We start from the raw sequence: 13,227 nt of genomic DNA, 5'->3' as shown, positions 1-13,227 counted from the left end.
GAATCCTGGTAGGATTGGTGATTAAACCTGTTAGTTTAAGATTAAAAAATAGTGTAGTGTTGGATGTTAAGATGTACGCAAAATAAAATTAAAGTAGGTGAGTAGGAAAGGTTCTTATTACATACTGTTTCATATATGCTAACATTCTGACAATTAAATATAGTTCAATATTGAACACTTGATTTGGTGTGTTTGATTTTTATAAATAAGGGTTAAATTAACGTTTGGGGAGGGGGACCACAATAAGGTCCTGCACCAGGGCCCATCTTCCTCTTCCTCCGCCACTGGTGTGTGCCTTTATTTTACAGCAAGACCTTACAATATGTAACATGCTAAAATAGAAAAATATCCCAGGAGTAAGTAATAAGTTGTGTAGGACTTGCTTTATCCCAGTGAATTAACTACAAAACAAAGGATGCCAAATAGCAGTTAAGTTAAACGTTGTTTTGTTTATTCCCAAAATAAATAGTACATAAAGTTGACAACACATTTTATTTATTTATTCCTTTTTTATTCTTTGTCATTGCCGTTTCTTCACAGTAAACAGTGGCCACCGACACGTTTTCATAAAGTAATAACATGAGGTTATTTTTTCAAATAATATTTAATATTTCAAATAAAAACAAACGTGGAAATGACGTTGTAAAGTGAAGAGGAAAAAAAACTCAACATTTTGGTTCTCGTTTAGTACATTCCACGTAACAGAAAATTGCTATATAAAAATAATTTAAAAAATAAACATCTACCTACTGTTTTAAATAGACTGAGTAACCCAAACGATCTCATAATAGGCCTATATTTAAATCAGAAAGTATTTATTGAAACCACCTTGTGCTCAACTAAGTAATGGAACTAATGCGATTCCTTGTCAAAATGTATTTTGTTTTATCCTTAAATTCTACGAGAATGCAACCATATCTGTCATCTAAGCATTTGATATGCCATCAGTACGGTTAACCAGGTTATGTTTCATCGGTGCAAATTAAGTGGTACGAAATTGTTGACTGAGATTTCAGTAACTAACAAATCATACACCTATAAAGACAGCGATTAAAAAAAAAGTAATGCATGCCATAATATCATTGAATTCTGCATTGTATGACCTTATAAATTATAACCACAACTGAGCTGTTTTGAAAATGAAAGCTAATTCCACCACGGTGCCGCTACAATTAAAAGATTCATTTAGCGTGTTATAATAACTGTTTTGTTCATAAGTATTCACTGCATTTTTAAAAGCTGTACAATTTTGAAAAAATTAACTAAGAAGTAATAACAGGATATCAACCAAGGTCTAAAAAAAACAAAAAAAACGCTGGGTTTGTTTTATTAAACAGTGGCATATAATAAACTTGGATATAATGAACCAAGTTTATTATATGACGAGTACATAATGAAATAGCGGGTATCAAGCTATAATTTCATCCTCAGGGAGATCAGAAAGGGTAATGCAGACCCTAAATACTCTCCCTTCTTCTCAGTACTCTCCCTCTGTTCCTGGGTTATTCAGGAAGGTTAGGAGCCTGCATTCTCTGTCATAAGAAATGCCCCTGAAAATTCATGATATCACAAATTTCACAGACATTGTGTATTTGACTGCCTACCGTGAACAATATGTATTTTATTTTCCTCACAGTATTTTACATTACTATTCACCTCCCCTGTTCATTTCATACTTTTATCAAATAGAAGCAGTGCTACAGTAGCTGTACACGGTCCGGCTCAATGCCATGCATTTGGTTACTACGGCAACGGGGTCAAACAAATACCGCTTCATGATTTGTGAATTCCTCATACTGTACAATGACATTTCTACATACTACTAATGTACAGTGTGTATAAAGAAAAACACAAAAGCTTCAGTTTTGTCATTTTAGGTTTGCAGTTAATGTTTCTTCCGTGTTTAATATTTTGGAATTAGAGGCAGCAAAATAGGCTATGGGAATTACATGGTCATTTTAAATGATGTGTCAACATACATTTTAAAGGTTACAAAACTCAAAAATGTTGCTGAATTTGTCATTCAAGGTTGTTTTTAAAAAATCTATTTTGTCTGCTTGTTACTAATCTACAGTTCATATTATCAATAAAGGCTGTTCCAGTTCACCTCTTATCATGCAATTACTGCTGCAATTAATATGGATTTCAGTATCAAATAATTTTCTAATCCAAGCGTGCCATCTACCGAGCATTTATAATAATGCAGCTAACGCACTTTCTAGATTACAGATTTCCAAATTTCACAGTCTGGTCCCTACAGCTCTGCCAACTCCAGCAGTGACACCCTAGTTCAACCAGCTAATTTTCCACTGAACCTAATTATCAGCGAATTTATCAATACAGCGCAAGCATACATGGCTGTAGCACTTGCCCCTTCCACCAGATCTTCTTATTCCACCGGCTGGACCACCTATTTGACTTTCCGCTCTCAAAGCAGGATTAATCCGACCCCATTCAACCAGGACTGGATTATGGCTTTTATAGTACACACAAATGACTGTTTACATCTTGCACCAGCTATAAGCAACTACATCAGCAGCAAGAGCAAAGATTAACCAGCATCTAATTAAAAATATGGGGCGCTGGACCTCATCAGCAGTTGAATCATACATACGTTCTTCCCCATCTGAGATATCTTCTGTACGTCAGTCTATTGCTAGTATGTCCGGAGTAGGGACGACCCTTCTGCCTGGGCCACCAAAGGCTTTCCCCCTAAAGAAAGTTTTTTTTTTTCCTTTCCACTGAGCAAAGGGTCTTCACATAGTCAGTAGGGAGCCAGTTTCTAACCTTCTTTGTTATGTTAAATATTTTCTTTAATGTTCTTTCTTAAATGTATGCATTGGCAGTTCGCTTGTTTGTCTGCACATATAGGAGTCTTTAGCGGGGAGCCGGGGGTCCAGTCTTTGGGGGGTTAGTGATCTCACTTTCTCCAACCCTTGGTTAAGCTCCGCTTCCTTTACCTCCACAGTAGGGTTCTCCATGAGTCAGAGGGTACCCCCAGCCAAACCCATCCTTTTAGCATCTTATGATCGATCACTACCCTCGCAATCTCCGTCCCAGCTTTGGAAGTCTATAATTCCCCTCATTGCGAACAGCCCCAAACGGCGGGGACCCCCCTTCTATATGCTCGGCCTTAGCAAACGGCCGGCCCTATGTTTCAATCTTTGCTAACTCTAAGAGGCAGCCTGGCTCCCGTCCCATGAATAAAATTGTGGTTTTGTGACACGTCGTGAAATTTGTTGTTTTTTTATTGTAATTCACCAATTTCTTTTAAAAATACAGTGAATTTTCCAGGCCCCTAAATCTCATTTTAATATCACAGACTTCATTTACAAATGAGCCCCACCTACAATTTGCCCATGCATGTAATTAATGCTTGACATGCCTTAAAGTGCATGGCTAATGAGCGGTGGAGCGCATTTGGCTCATTTCATACACCAACATATAGATGACAGAAAAACAACTTTGAAAAACAAACCAGTATTTCTATTTAGTAGATTATATGGGGGGCATTTTGCATCACGCCCTATAGAATTAATAATGTTACGTTGACATATTGAAATTACATATCACTTTCTAGTTTTCCAAAAATTGAAAAATGTGACATTTCGAAATCTAACATGAAATACTGTACTACTATTGTAGTTTCCGGTAGACTTTTGAGATACCATTTTGTAGTTTCTTAGATTGCATGATGTTTAATAAAATATCAAAATTGTGTATAAGGTTTTTTTTTTTTTTTTTTTTTTTTTTTTAATTATGTCTGCATCCTAATATTCTACTAGGTGATGCAAAACTTTTGGCCACAATGTAAATTATTTTCGAGTACATAGCCTACGGTGTGGTACTGACAACTACTGTACCGTGTAGTGCATACCGCTCCTGTGTGTCCGGGTGCAGACTAGCGGTATCGCACAGTGAAAATGCACAGTGGTGCCAGGCTTTACTTGTACAGATACACAATGCTGGTGGGGCTAAATCTGGAAGTACCATATACAATGAATTTGAGCAACAAAAAACACACACACACAGCATTTGAGTGAAAACAACAACTGAGATTGATAGCAAACATCATACAATTGTAAGAGAAAAATATAACTATGAAAATGTAATTTGAACCTACTTACTCAACAAATCATATCATTACATTACATCTGCCATTAGCAATGCTAAAATAATCTGACTATGCTTTAATTACCCCCCTTTTCTAATTGTTGTATTTACAGTACATTGTGATATAATGTTAGGACTGTGCACAATGAAAAAGATAATGTAACAGTGATGCTGAGCAGAAGCAACAACAAAGAAAAAGCACAGGACTCAAATACAATCAGTGTTCACTCATTTCTCATTTCCTCTTATTAAAGCCATCTGCTCATGTATGTTCAATATTCATTTTCTTGCATTTCAAAAAAATAATTACACCTCAGGTGGCAGCTGTTCTGGGCCCTTCAAATATTACTCCCATCAAAGTAAACAGCACATTGCTGTAAATGTTTAATCACCAATCTGTCTACTGTGATGGATTTTTTTTATATATATACATTCGCTGCAAACACTTCAAGCAATATGTGAAAAGATGGGTTTTATCAAGTTTAACTTCAAATCAGAACCCATATTTATAATCAGTGACATAATACCTTTTCATGTTAATACAATTATTGTGCAGATCCATTTGTATATATAATTAATAATGTATGAATAAATAATTCCTATTATAAAATTAATTGTTAGAATGCTGCATGCTGATTGGTCCATTAGTGTTCCAGGCCGTTACAATATCCAGCACAATGTCACGATAAGGAACTACTTAGGAACAAAGGCAAATCACTGCACCTGTGCTAACCACGTATCACTGCGTCACCAAAATCAAAGAAAACACCTATCAAAATACCTGCTGTCATGGAAGATACTGAAGACATCAAGGTGTCTTGTCATATCTTCCAGTTTATATTAATTTGCACTACAAACCAGTTTGCTATTTTAAACAAGATGCTGTTTTGGTATTTTATTTGTAGTACATACCAGTCATTTTCTGTAACTTCGGTCAGATCCAGTTGTCAGATATTCGGTCAGCCGTCATTTTGTGAAACTGATGCTTCATTCATTTTTAACTGTGGATATTTTTATATTTTTCGACAGTGTTTACTTTACTACACGCAATGCCTTAACCATCTGACTCTCGCTTTTCTTCACCATCTCTCTTCTCCTTTACTGTACCGCTCACTGACTCTCTTTACAGGTACAAACATGTAACATTGACGTGCTAGAAAAAAAAAAACTTGAGAAATGAAATTAATACCACAAAACAAACAAATTGGGCTGTTAACGCTTAAATGACTGGCTTTCTGAAAAAAAAATACAATTTGACTTACAAACATTAAGACAAATCAAAGTGTACTGCACTGTACAGCAGAAACTTAAAAAAGTCACATGGCCTCAATATAGCAGCCATCAATGTAATAGGTCAGAAGTCAATGTGATCAACATATTTAGCATGGAGGGTTTATATATAAAGTCATTCAAATGAGTTCTCAATAAAGTAGCATGACCAAATATGTTAGCCATCTTTGGTCATATGTAAAAAAATTGATTTTTCCAGAGGCATTACCAGCTGAAATGTTTTTACAAGATATTAGCAATGGTGGGTACAGTAGTCTTGGTGACAAAATAACACATTCCCTATCATAGGTATGCTTTAAAATTAGTTTAAGAATTCTTTAAAAATGAGCAAAATAATACGACTAAAAAATAATACAATTAAAGAATAATACGCAGTTGAAGAAAGAGAATCCAAAATGCTGGAGGGAATTGCTGTCTATGTGTATTTTAAATGAATAACATTAATAACTTTAAATATTACTATTATACAGTGGTGTAGTGCTATATTTATAAGTGAGGGGTTGCTATTATCTAACCCCCCCCCCCCCCCCCGTTCTCTCAACCCTGTCACGCCTCCTGCAGTCCCTGTTTCTCCATAAACTCAATAGAACCGCAGTTTATCACTAGTAGCTACAGTATTTAAAAGGGCTAACAGGTGCACCAATTGATTACAAATTCAGACAATCAGGTATTGAGGTATTATTGTAAAGCAACTAGACTTACAGCTATTTATATTAAAGATAAATAAATAAACAAACACTGTACATATTTTCAAAACCAGTTTCATACACTAATACACACATGATTAAAACGCCATCATTATTATTATTAATCCTATGTGCAACACTCCCTCACTCTCCCTTCTCATATATTGAATGGTTTGGTCCAGTATCAACTCATCTCACTGTCCTATTGCAGGCACTTAAGAGCGAATGAGACTGACTTTTTGAAACAGAAGTGCATCCGTTTGCAAAATAAGATGTGTAAGGCCACAGGTACCCTTTATTTGTTGGTTGCGATTGAGTTGTATCTTTTAAATAAATGTTTAGCTTATTTTATCTACATTATTTCTTATATATGGGTCTAAAATAAGAACCAGACCAGGCACTCTATATTCAAACTTTTTTCATTATTTATCTCTCAAGGGTTCCTTACGGTTATTGTATTCTTTGATTATTTGTATGGGTTATGCACATGTATATCTCCATATATTAACAACAGGAGCAAAACAGTTCAATATTCTACACGCGAAATATGGAAGCGGTGCTCTCCCTGCCCAAGAGAAGTGGGGGGGGGGGGGGGGGCGGCGCTCCCCCGCGACCCACCAGCACTACACCCCTGCTATTATATTAAAAGAGGATTACCTTGCACTGGTTTAGAATTACAATTCCTGAGTTTTTGTAATTCTTTTTCTTGACTTTGTATTTTTGATTTATACATTCCCACTGCACCTACAAAACAGAAAAAAACAGGTTAATTAAAAGATACATAAATATACAAAACACACCTTTGAAGATTATGAGTAAACATCATTCGGGGGGACAGGTTCAATCGCATGGGTGGGCTGGAGGGGTAGGAATGCCACCCCACCCCTGGCAGTGTTTGGGGAATCTCAGGGGTGGGAGGAGTTGTCAGTGTATGGAACACTATACAGGTAGGATGGTCCTTGTGGGTGCGGCCAGTATGTGTCTCAAACTGAGAACACCTACAGGTACAGTATCAATAGCAGTTCAGATTCTGTTCTGTTTTTCGGTAACAAATCAGGTTATATTTTGATTGTTTGGTTTAATTGGTTTAATTTGGCACATACAGACAGACAAGGTTAAAACCAAGTCTTCACAAAAAAATAAATTCAATACAACTGTACATTCCGTATATTTCTCGTATGGTGTTCAAAATAAAGCTCATAACATACTATAGGTCTTCTGAGCTCTTGGACAGTTGGCCAATAAATTGACAATAATTGTGTTCACTTTAATAATCTCACTCTAATCACTCAAACTCTCACTTTCTTTCTATAACTTTAAGGCAGCAGTGTGGAGTAGTGGTTAAGGCTCTGGGCTCTTGACTGGAGGATCGTTGGTTCAATCCCAGGTGGGGGACACTGCTGCTGTACCCTTGAGCAAGGTACTTTATCTAGATTGCTCCAGTAAAAACCTTTGATACTTGACCCCTTTTCAATCCACTCTTTTCCACATGATCACTGCAGCTAATTTTATCCATTTCCATTACTGTATACTGTACTCAATACGCACTTTCACAACAGCCTTGACTTCACAAGCCGAGTTGTTTTCATAAAAAAAATAAAAAAATAAAATCCTTGCCTTATATTTGGGCTAATACAGGTGTGTATATACAGTGCCTTGCAAAAGTATTCAGACCCCTGACCAATTCTCTCATATTACTGAATTACAAATGGTACATTGAAATTTTGTTATGTTTGATATTTTATTTTAAAACACTGAAACTCAAAATCAATTATTGTAAGGTGACATTGGTTTTATGTTGGGAAATATTTTTAAGAAAAATAAAAAACTGAAATATCTTGCAACATTGGAGTGGCTCAAGAACAAAAAGGTGAATGTCCTACAGTGGCCCAGTCAAAGTCCTGATCTCAATCCCATTGAGAATCTGTGGCACTATTTGAAAATTGCGGTCCACAAGCGTCGTCCAACCAACCTGAACAACCTGGAGCAAATCTGCCAAGAAGAATGGGCCAAAATCACTCCGACACTGTGTGCAAAGCTAGTACATACTTACCCCAAAAGACTTAAAGCTGTTATTGCAGCGAAAGGTGGCTCTACCAAATATTAATGTGTGGGGGTTGAATCCTTATGCAAGCAAGATATTTCAGTTTTTTATTTTTCTTAAAAATATTTCCCAACATAAAACCAATGTCACCTTACAATAATTGATTTTGAGTTTCAGTGTTTTAAAATAAAATATCAAACATAACAAAATTTCAATGTACCATTTGTAATTCAGTAATATGAGAGAATTGGTCAGGGGTCTGAATACTTTTGCAAGGCACTGTGTGTATATATATATATAAACGAGCCTTGCGGCTCGGGTTCGTTTTGCCCTTTTAAACTACTGACCAGACACAGAGATGGAGGGTTTGAACGCGCTTTTGCACTAATTTTTAATGCAGAACGAAATCAAAACAAAATACAAAATAAACACCTAGCTCTGTACGAGCGCTAACTAACACAAAAGAACACCCTGACTACAAGTGGGACAGCTAGGCTGTTTCCCCACTAAAACAATAAACAAAAACACACACAGGTTTACTACAACACCTTTTCCTGTTGTTTTCTCCCAACTGCCAGGACGCACAGTACCACTTTCTGCCTCCTTCTTCTTAGCAGCCCTGAGCAAACTAACTGTTTCTCTTAAATACCCTGCACCTGGTACTAATTTAACAATGGCTACCAGGTGCAGGGGATAATTACTAATAAAACAATTAACAAAAGCAATAAAATAATTAACAAAACCAATTAAACAAATGTGCCTTAAAACGAAACCACACATTTTACTGCGGGGATGATTCCAATCCCATCCCCACTGTGCTACAATATTATATATATATATATATATATATATATATATATATATATATATATATATATATATATATATATATATATACCGGTGTGTGTTAGGGTTGGACAATAATGACATTTTCAGCTATCGATTATCGTCTGTAAATTATCACGATAATCACAATTATTAAAAATATTAAACATTATTGTAATTTATCAAATTTATACTTGAGCAGCATGACAACCACCAGTCTAAGTCACAGAGTTTAGAAGAAAAAAAAACACAGTATGCACCAAGTTTTTACATTTCTGGTGGGTGCCCAGAACAAACGGGAGTATAAAAATACATCTAATGTAATTTGTATATTAATATATTATGTAGTTTTTGTATAAAATAATACATATATTTTATTATTATTTAAACATATATGTTATTTCGAGATTGTTCATTTTCATAAAAGAAAGTGCCACCAAATGTATTAATATAACAAAACAAAATTGCTAACATTACCTGGAAACATTTGTTTTCTTTACTTGTGTGGTGAATCTGCCTTTAAGAGAATCAAACTACTGGTAGTTTTTGTGTGTGTGTGTGTTTCTGTATATAGAGTTGTATACTATATGGTTGTATGCAGACAGTTTAATAAAACCAACTGCATATCCTTCCATTAAAAGTTAACTCTCCTATTTATGCAGCTACCCTTTTTTACAATAGCAACACCATGATAACAGATAATGATATATATATATATATATATATATATATATATATATATATATATATATATATATATATACACACACAAGGCTTCTGAGCACCCGCTTATTTTTCCCAATGCGGTATATAGGCTGCAGTATAGTACTCATGTCTAAAATAATGTTATAATGTTTAGGCTATATTACAGGTGTGCCATATGGTTGTGTTTTTGTTTGTTGTTTTCATTTTGCAATACATTGAATTTAGGAAAAAAAAAAAAAAAAAAATCCTGTGTCAAAAGAGCTACTTTTCTACAGTAATTTTACAGTGAGCCAGCGCTTCTTTTTTTAATTTTACAAACAGCAATATTTATGTTTTCATGTTAGACAACCAGTCATGCTTTGCCAGTGTACAGCTTATTATCAAAATGAAACCATGACGTAAAATTAAAAGCGTAAGCATTTTGTATAAAATCAATACTTAACATCCCAATGTACGCAGCGTTCACACAGATCATGTTTTACACCGCACGCAGACAATTCAGTGCTACTTACTGCTCAATGCAGAGCCGCTTCCTGCTTCATTGGGTCATGGACGATAATTATAATTATCAGTAATAATATTTCAATGCGCTAAAATTATCCTGATAATAATTATCGATTATAACTATAATTATGCAATAAAATTATCGTGATTATCGACATTATTGATTATCGTCCCAACCCTAGTGTGTATTCATGGTGGTTTCCTATAAAGCCTCAATGATATATTTATTTAAAAAAAAACAAAAAAACATTTAATAGTGTTAAAGTAATTTGTGATAAATACAAAATTGTAATAGATCCGTGCCTGTGTTTCATAAACAGTCAAGTTGAATCTTACAACCTACAAGTCAAGTTGAATCCTACAAACCTGTAGGCCAGGCATACAGGCCGAGAACTGTTTCCCTTTTGAAACGTCATGCGTGACGTGGCACTAAAAGGTTGTGGTCCGTGATCCACATTAATCACATTTTAGTGACGTATAAAATGTTTTTTTTTTTATATATATATATTTTTAATAAACATTGCTGCATCCATTTAAAAAAACTGCAAAATACACTTTAAACTTGTGAATTCTTACCTGTCTTCCATCCATGGCCCCTAGCATTTCTTTGAATGTCGAATGGTATTCTCCAATGAAGTCATGTTTGCCATTGGAGTCCCAGTCCCAAACAATGCACTGTAAAATAATAAAAGTTATTGGCGTGTGTACACAATGCTTCTTTTTTGTATACATAAAAAGAATACTGTAGATACTACATTCAGTGAAAATAAAAGCAAGTGACTTCCATAAGATAATCCTAATGAAACTTTAATAGAGCTCAGAAACATTACTGTGGCAATTAAAATTGTATGATATTTATGAAATATTAATATGAACCACCAGTGGTGATTTCTGGGTACCGCTCTACAATCAAGATGAAAGGAATGTCAATTTTAGCATGAAAATGTTTTGAGTGCTTAATGTCTCTATCTGCATGCTTCTCCCTTGGAGGCCTGGAAAATAGTTTTGACAACCTAGAAACTGCTAAATTGTAAATGGCTTCTTTGAAAGATGTCTCAATCTAGTAATTCTCAGAAGTGTTGCATGTAGACTATATGAGTTATTTCCACTTCATGTTCTTCTATGAATGTACTGTAATGGTTAATTATTTCTTAGCACCAGTGCTTTTGTGACCCGACACCTTTGAGAACCTCTTCCATTTTGAAAGTTAAAAATCTCATACTACTAGGCATAATATAAATGCACAGACATTTTCTTAATTTCTCAACAGTTTATCCATTCTCCATATCCCTATTTTCATGTTTGTTCTCTTAATGGAAAGCAGTCTTACCAAGTCTGCGTATTATAAGCAGTTTTTTTTAGCTTGTTTTGTGCTTCTTTTAGAATGTAATAGAAATCCCTCCAAGAAAGTAAATACTGGTTGTGTTTCTTTGAACTAATATTCAACCAATCATATCCACGTCGTCCTGCTTTTTCCTTTATATGTGGTAGATAGACTGGTGAACAGCCAATCACTGCATTTGATCTATTTTTTCAAATGCACACTGCTGCTTGCTCGGGGCTGATTTTGTGTCATGTAGCTGATTTACATTACAATGGGGTTTTTAAGTAATACCTTTCTAACACATTGATTTTTTTTTTAATAAACAGAAATGTTTATGCTTCAGATGTAACTAAGAGCATGATAAACTTTAAGTATAGTAATGCATACATTTCTAAGCATCTTAGCCACCACATCTAGTATTTGTAAATTATCTCCGCTTTGGGGGCTTTTAAATTTATAGACAGACACATGAACATTTACCCAAGCTCAATGACGTAAGTATTTTAATAAATGAAAGAGAGGAAAGGAAATGCACAACTGCATTCAGGACTGCAATCAATGAACACCTGTGACAGGGAGCGAGAGGATAGGAGCTGTAAATCTCTCTCCCGATCCAGGATGACGCTGGGTGGAAGTACAGGGCGGAATGACCATATTAGGGGGCAAGACCTTTGTGATCAGCTGGGTTGCATTAGACAGCTGGCAGGTGTGATCATGGGGTGGAGTCTCCTAATCTATAATGGCTATCATTCTGTGTGAAGGGGGCCCTGAAGGTAACTAACAAGTCACTGTGCCGTCCGTATTGTTTTTGTTTGTTATGTGTAAGGCCCTGTGAAAATCACAGACATTTTTTTTAAAATTCACGACGGTGTCACGGGTAAAGTATCGTATTTCGCGGTATGTGCAAGGAAATATGTTATAAATTACGTGTACAAATTATTATTTATTTATTATTATTATTTATATTATATACATATAAAAGCACTGACATCAAAATGAACATCAAAGTTAATGAAGCATTTTACAATAGCTTGTGAAACGGTGTTGTAATTAACAGCCTGTAGGTAAAGTGTATCTGCAAGGACAGCTTTCGGTTCCAGTACGTCAGGTGCATGTTCACCATTTAGGTCTTGCAAAACAAATACAATGTGCAACCCATACTGATCTTGTGCATCATTCTACTTGCCAGTGTGACCACTTTACCAATTCCATAATCTCCTGCTTGTGATACTCGGCAACTTTAGGTAAGTATTCACGTCTCAGCTGGGCTGATGAAGGAATCACTCCACCGTTTGCTACACTGTCTGAAGAATTTCTGTAACTTTTGGTTGTCCGATTTTTCAAAAGGGATATTTGCACAAACAAACGCCTCTGTCAGGTCAAAATGTAATAAGTGGACTTTTTGAATATGGAAGTCACCATTTTTTTTTGTTTCTTTGCAAGTAAAGCAGTCACAGATCTGCTCTGGATTTCCCCTTTCTCTTTGGGTGAATACTTGAATCTAAATCAAATGCCTGTCAACAGACGATTCTAGGTAGTGGTCTACCGTGCTTTCTTCAAAGGGTGTAATAGTGCTTATTACTTATTGTGCATTGGAGCTATGTGTTCAACTATACACAGAGTGGAGAAAATACAGTTTCAACACTGGAGGAGAAAATAAGTGTCCCTTTAATTTTCTGTGGTTAAATATATAGCCTCCATTAGAAGAGGAAACAGGAATACCTATATCCCCCAAG

At 35.4% G+C, this 13,227-nt stretch overlaps 1 protein-coding gene across 3 annotated transcripts in view; it reads right to left on the bottom strand.

Annotated features, from left to right (window-relative positions):
- LOC117399631 (copine-4-like) overlaps nt 1–13,227 on the bottom strand; it is a 154,665-nt gene that overhangs the window by 33,245 nt on the left and 108,193 nt on the right. For all 3 annotated transcript variants that reach the window (XM_033998924.3, XM_059022718.1, XM_059022719.1), the window contains 2 exons: nt 10,744–10,842; nt 6,747–6,833 (listed from right to left, as the gene is read on the bottom strand). In XM_033998924.3, the coding sequence (XP_033854815.1) occupies nt 6,747–6,833; nt 10,744–10,842 (186 nt within the window). The remainder of the gene's footprint in view (nt 1–6,746; nt 6,834–10,743; nt 10,843–13,227) is intronic.

Source organism: Acipenser ruthenus, chromosome 4 (assembly GCF_902713425.1).
Source record: "Acipenser ruthenus chromosome 4, fAciRut3.2 maternal haplotype, whole genome shotgun sequence".
NCBI classification, from domain to species: domain Eukaryota; kingdom Metazoa; phylum Chordata; class Actinopteri; order Acipenseriformes; family Acipenseridae; genus Acipenser; species Acipenser ruthenus.
This window is presented reverse-complemented; position numbering and strand designations above follow the sequence as displayed.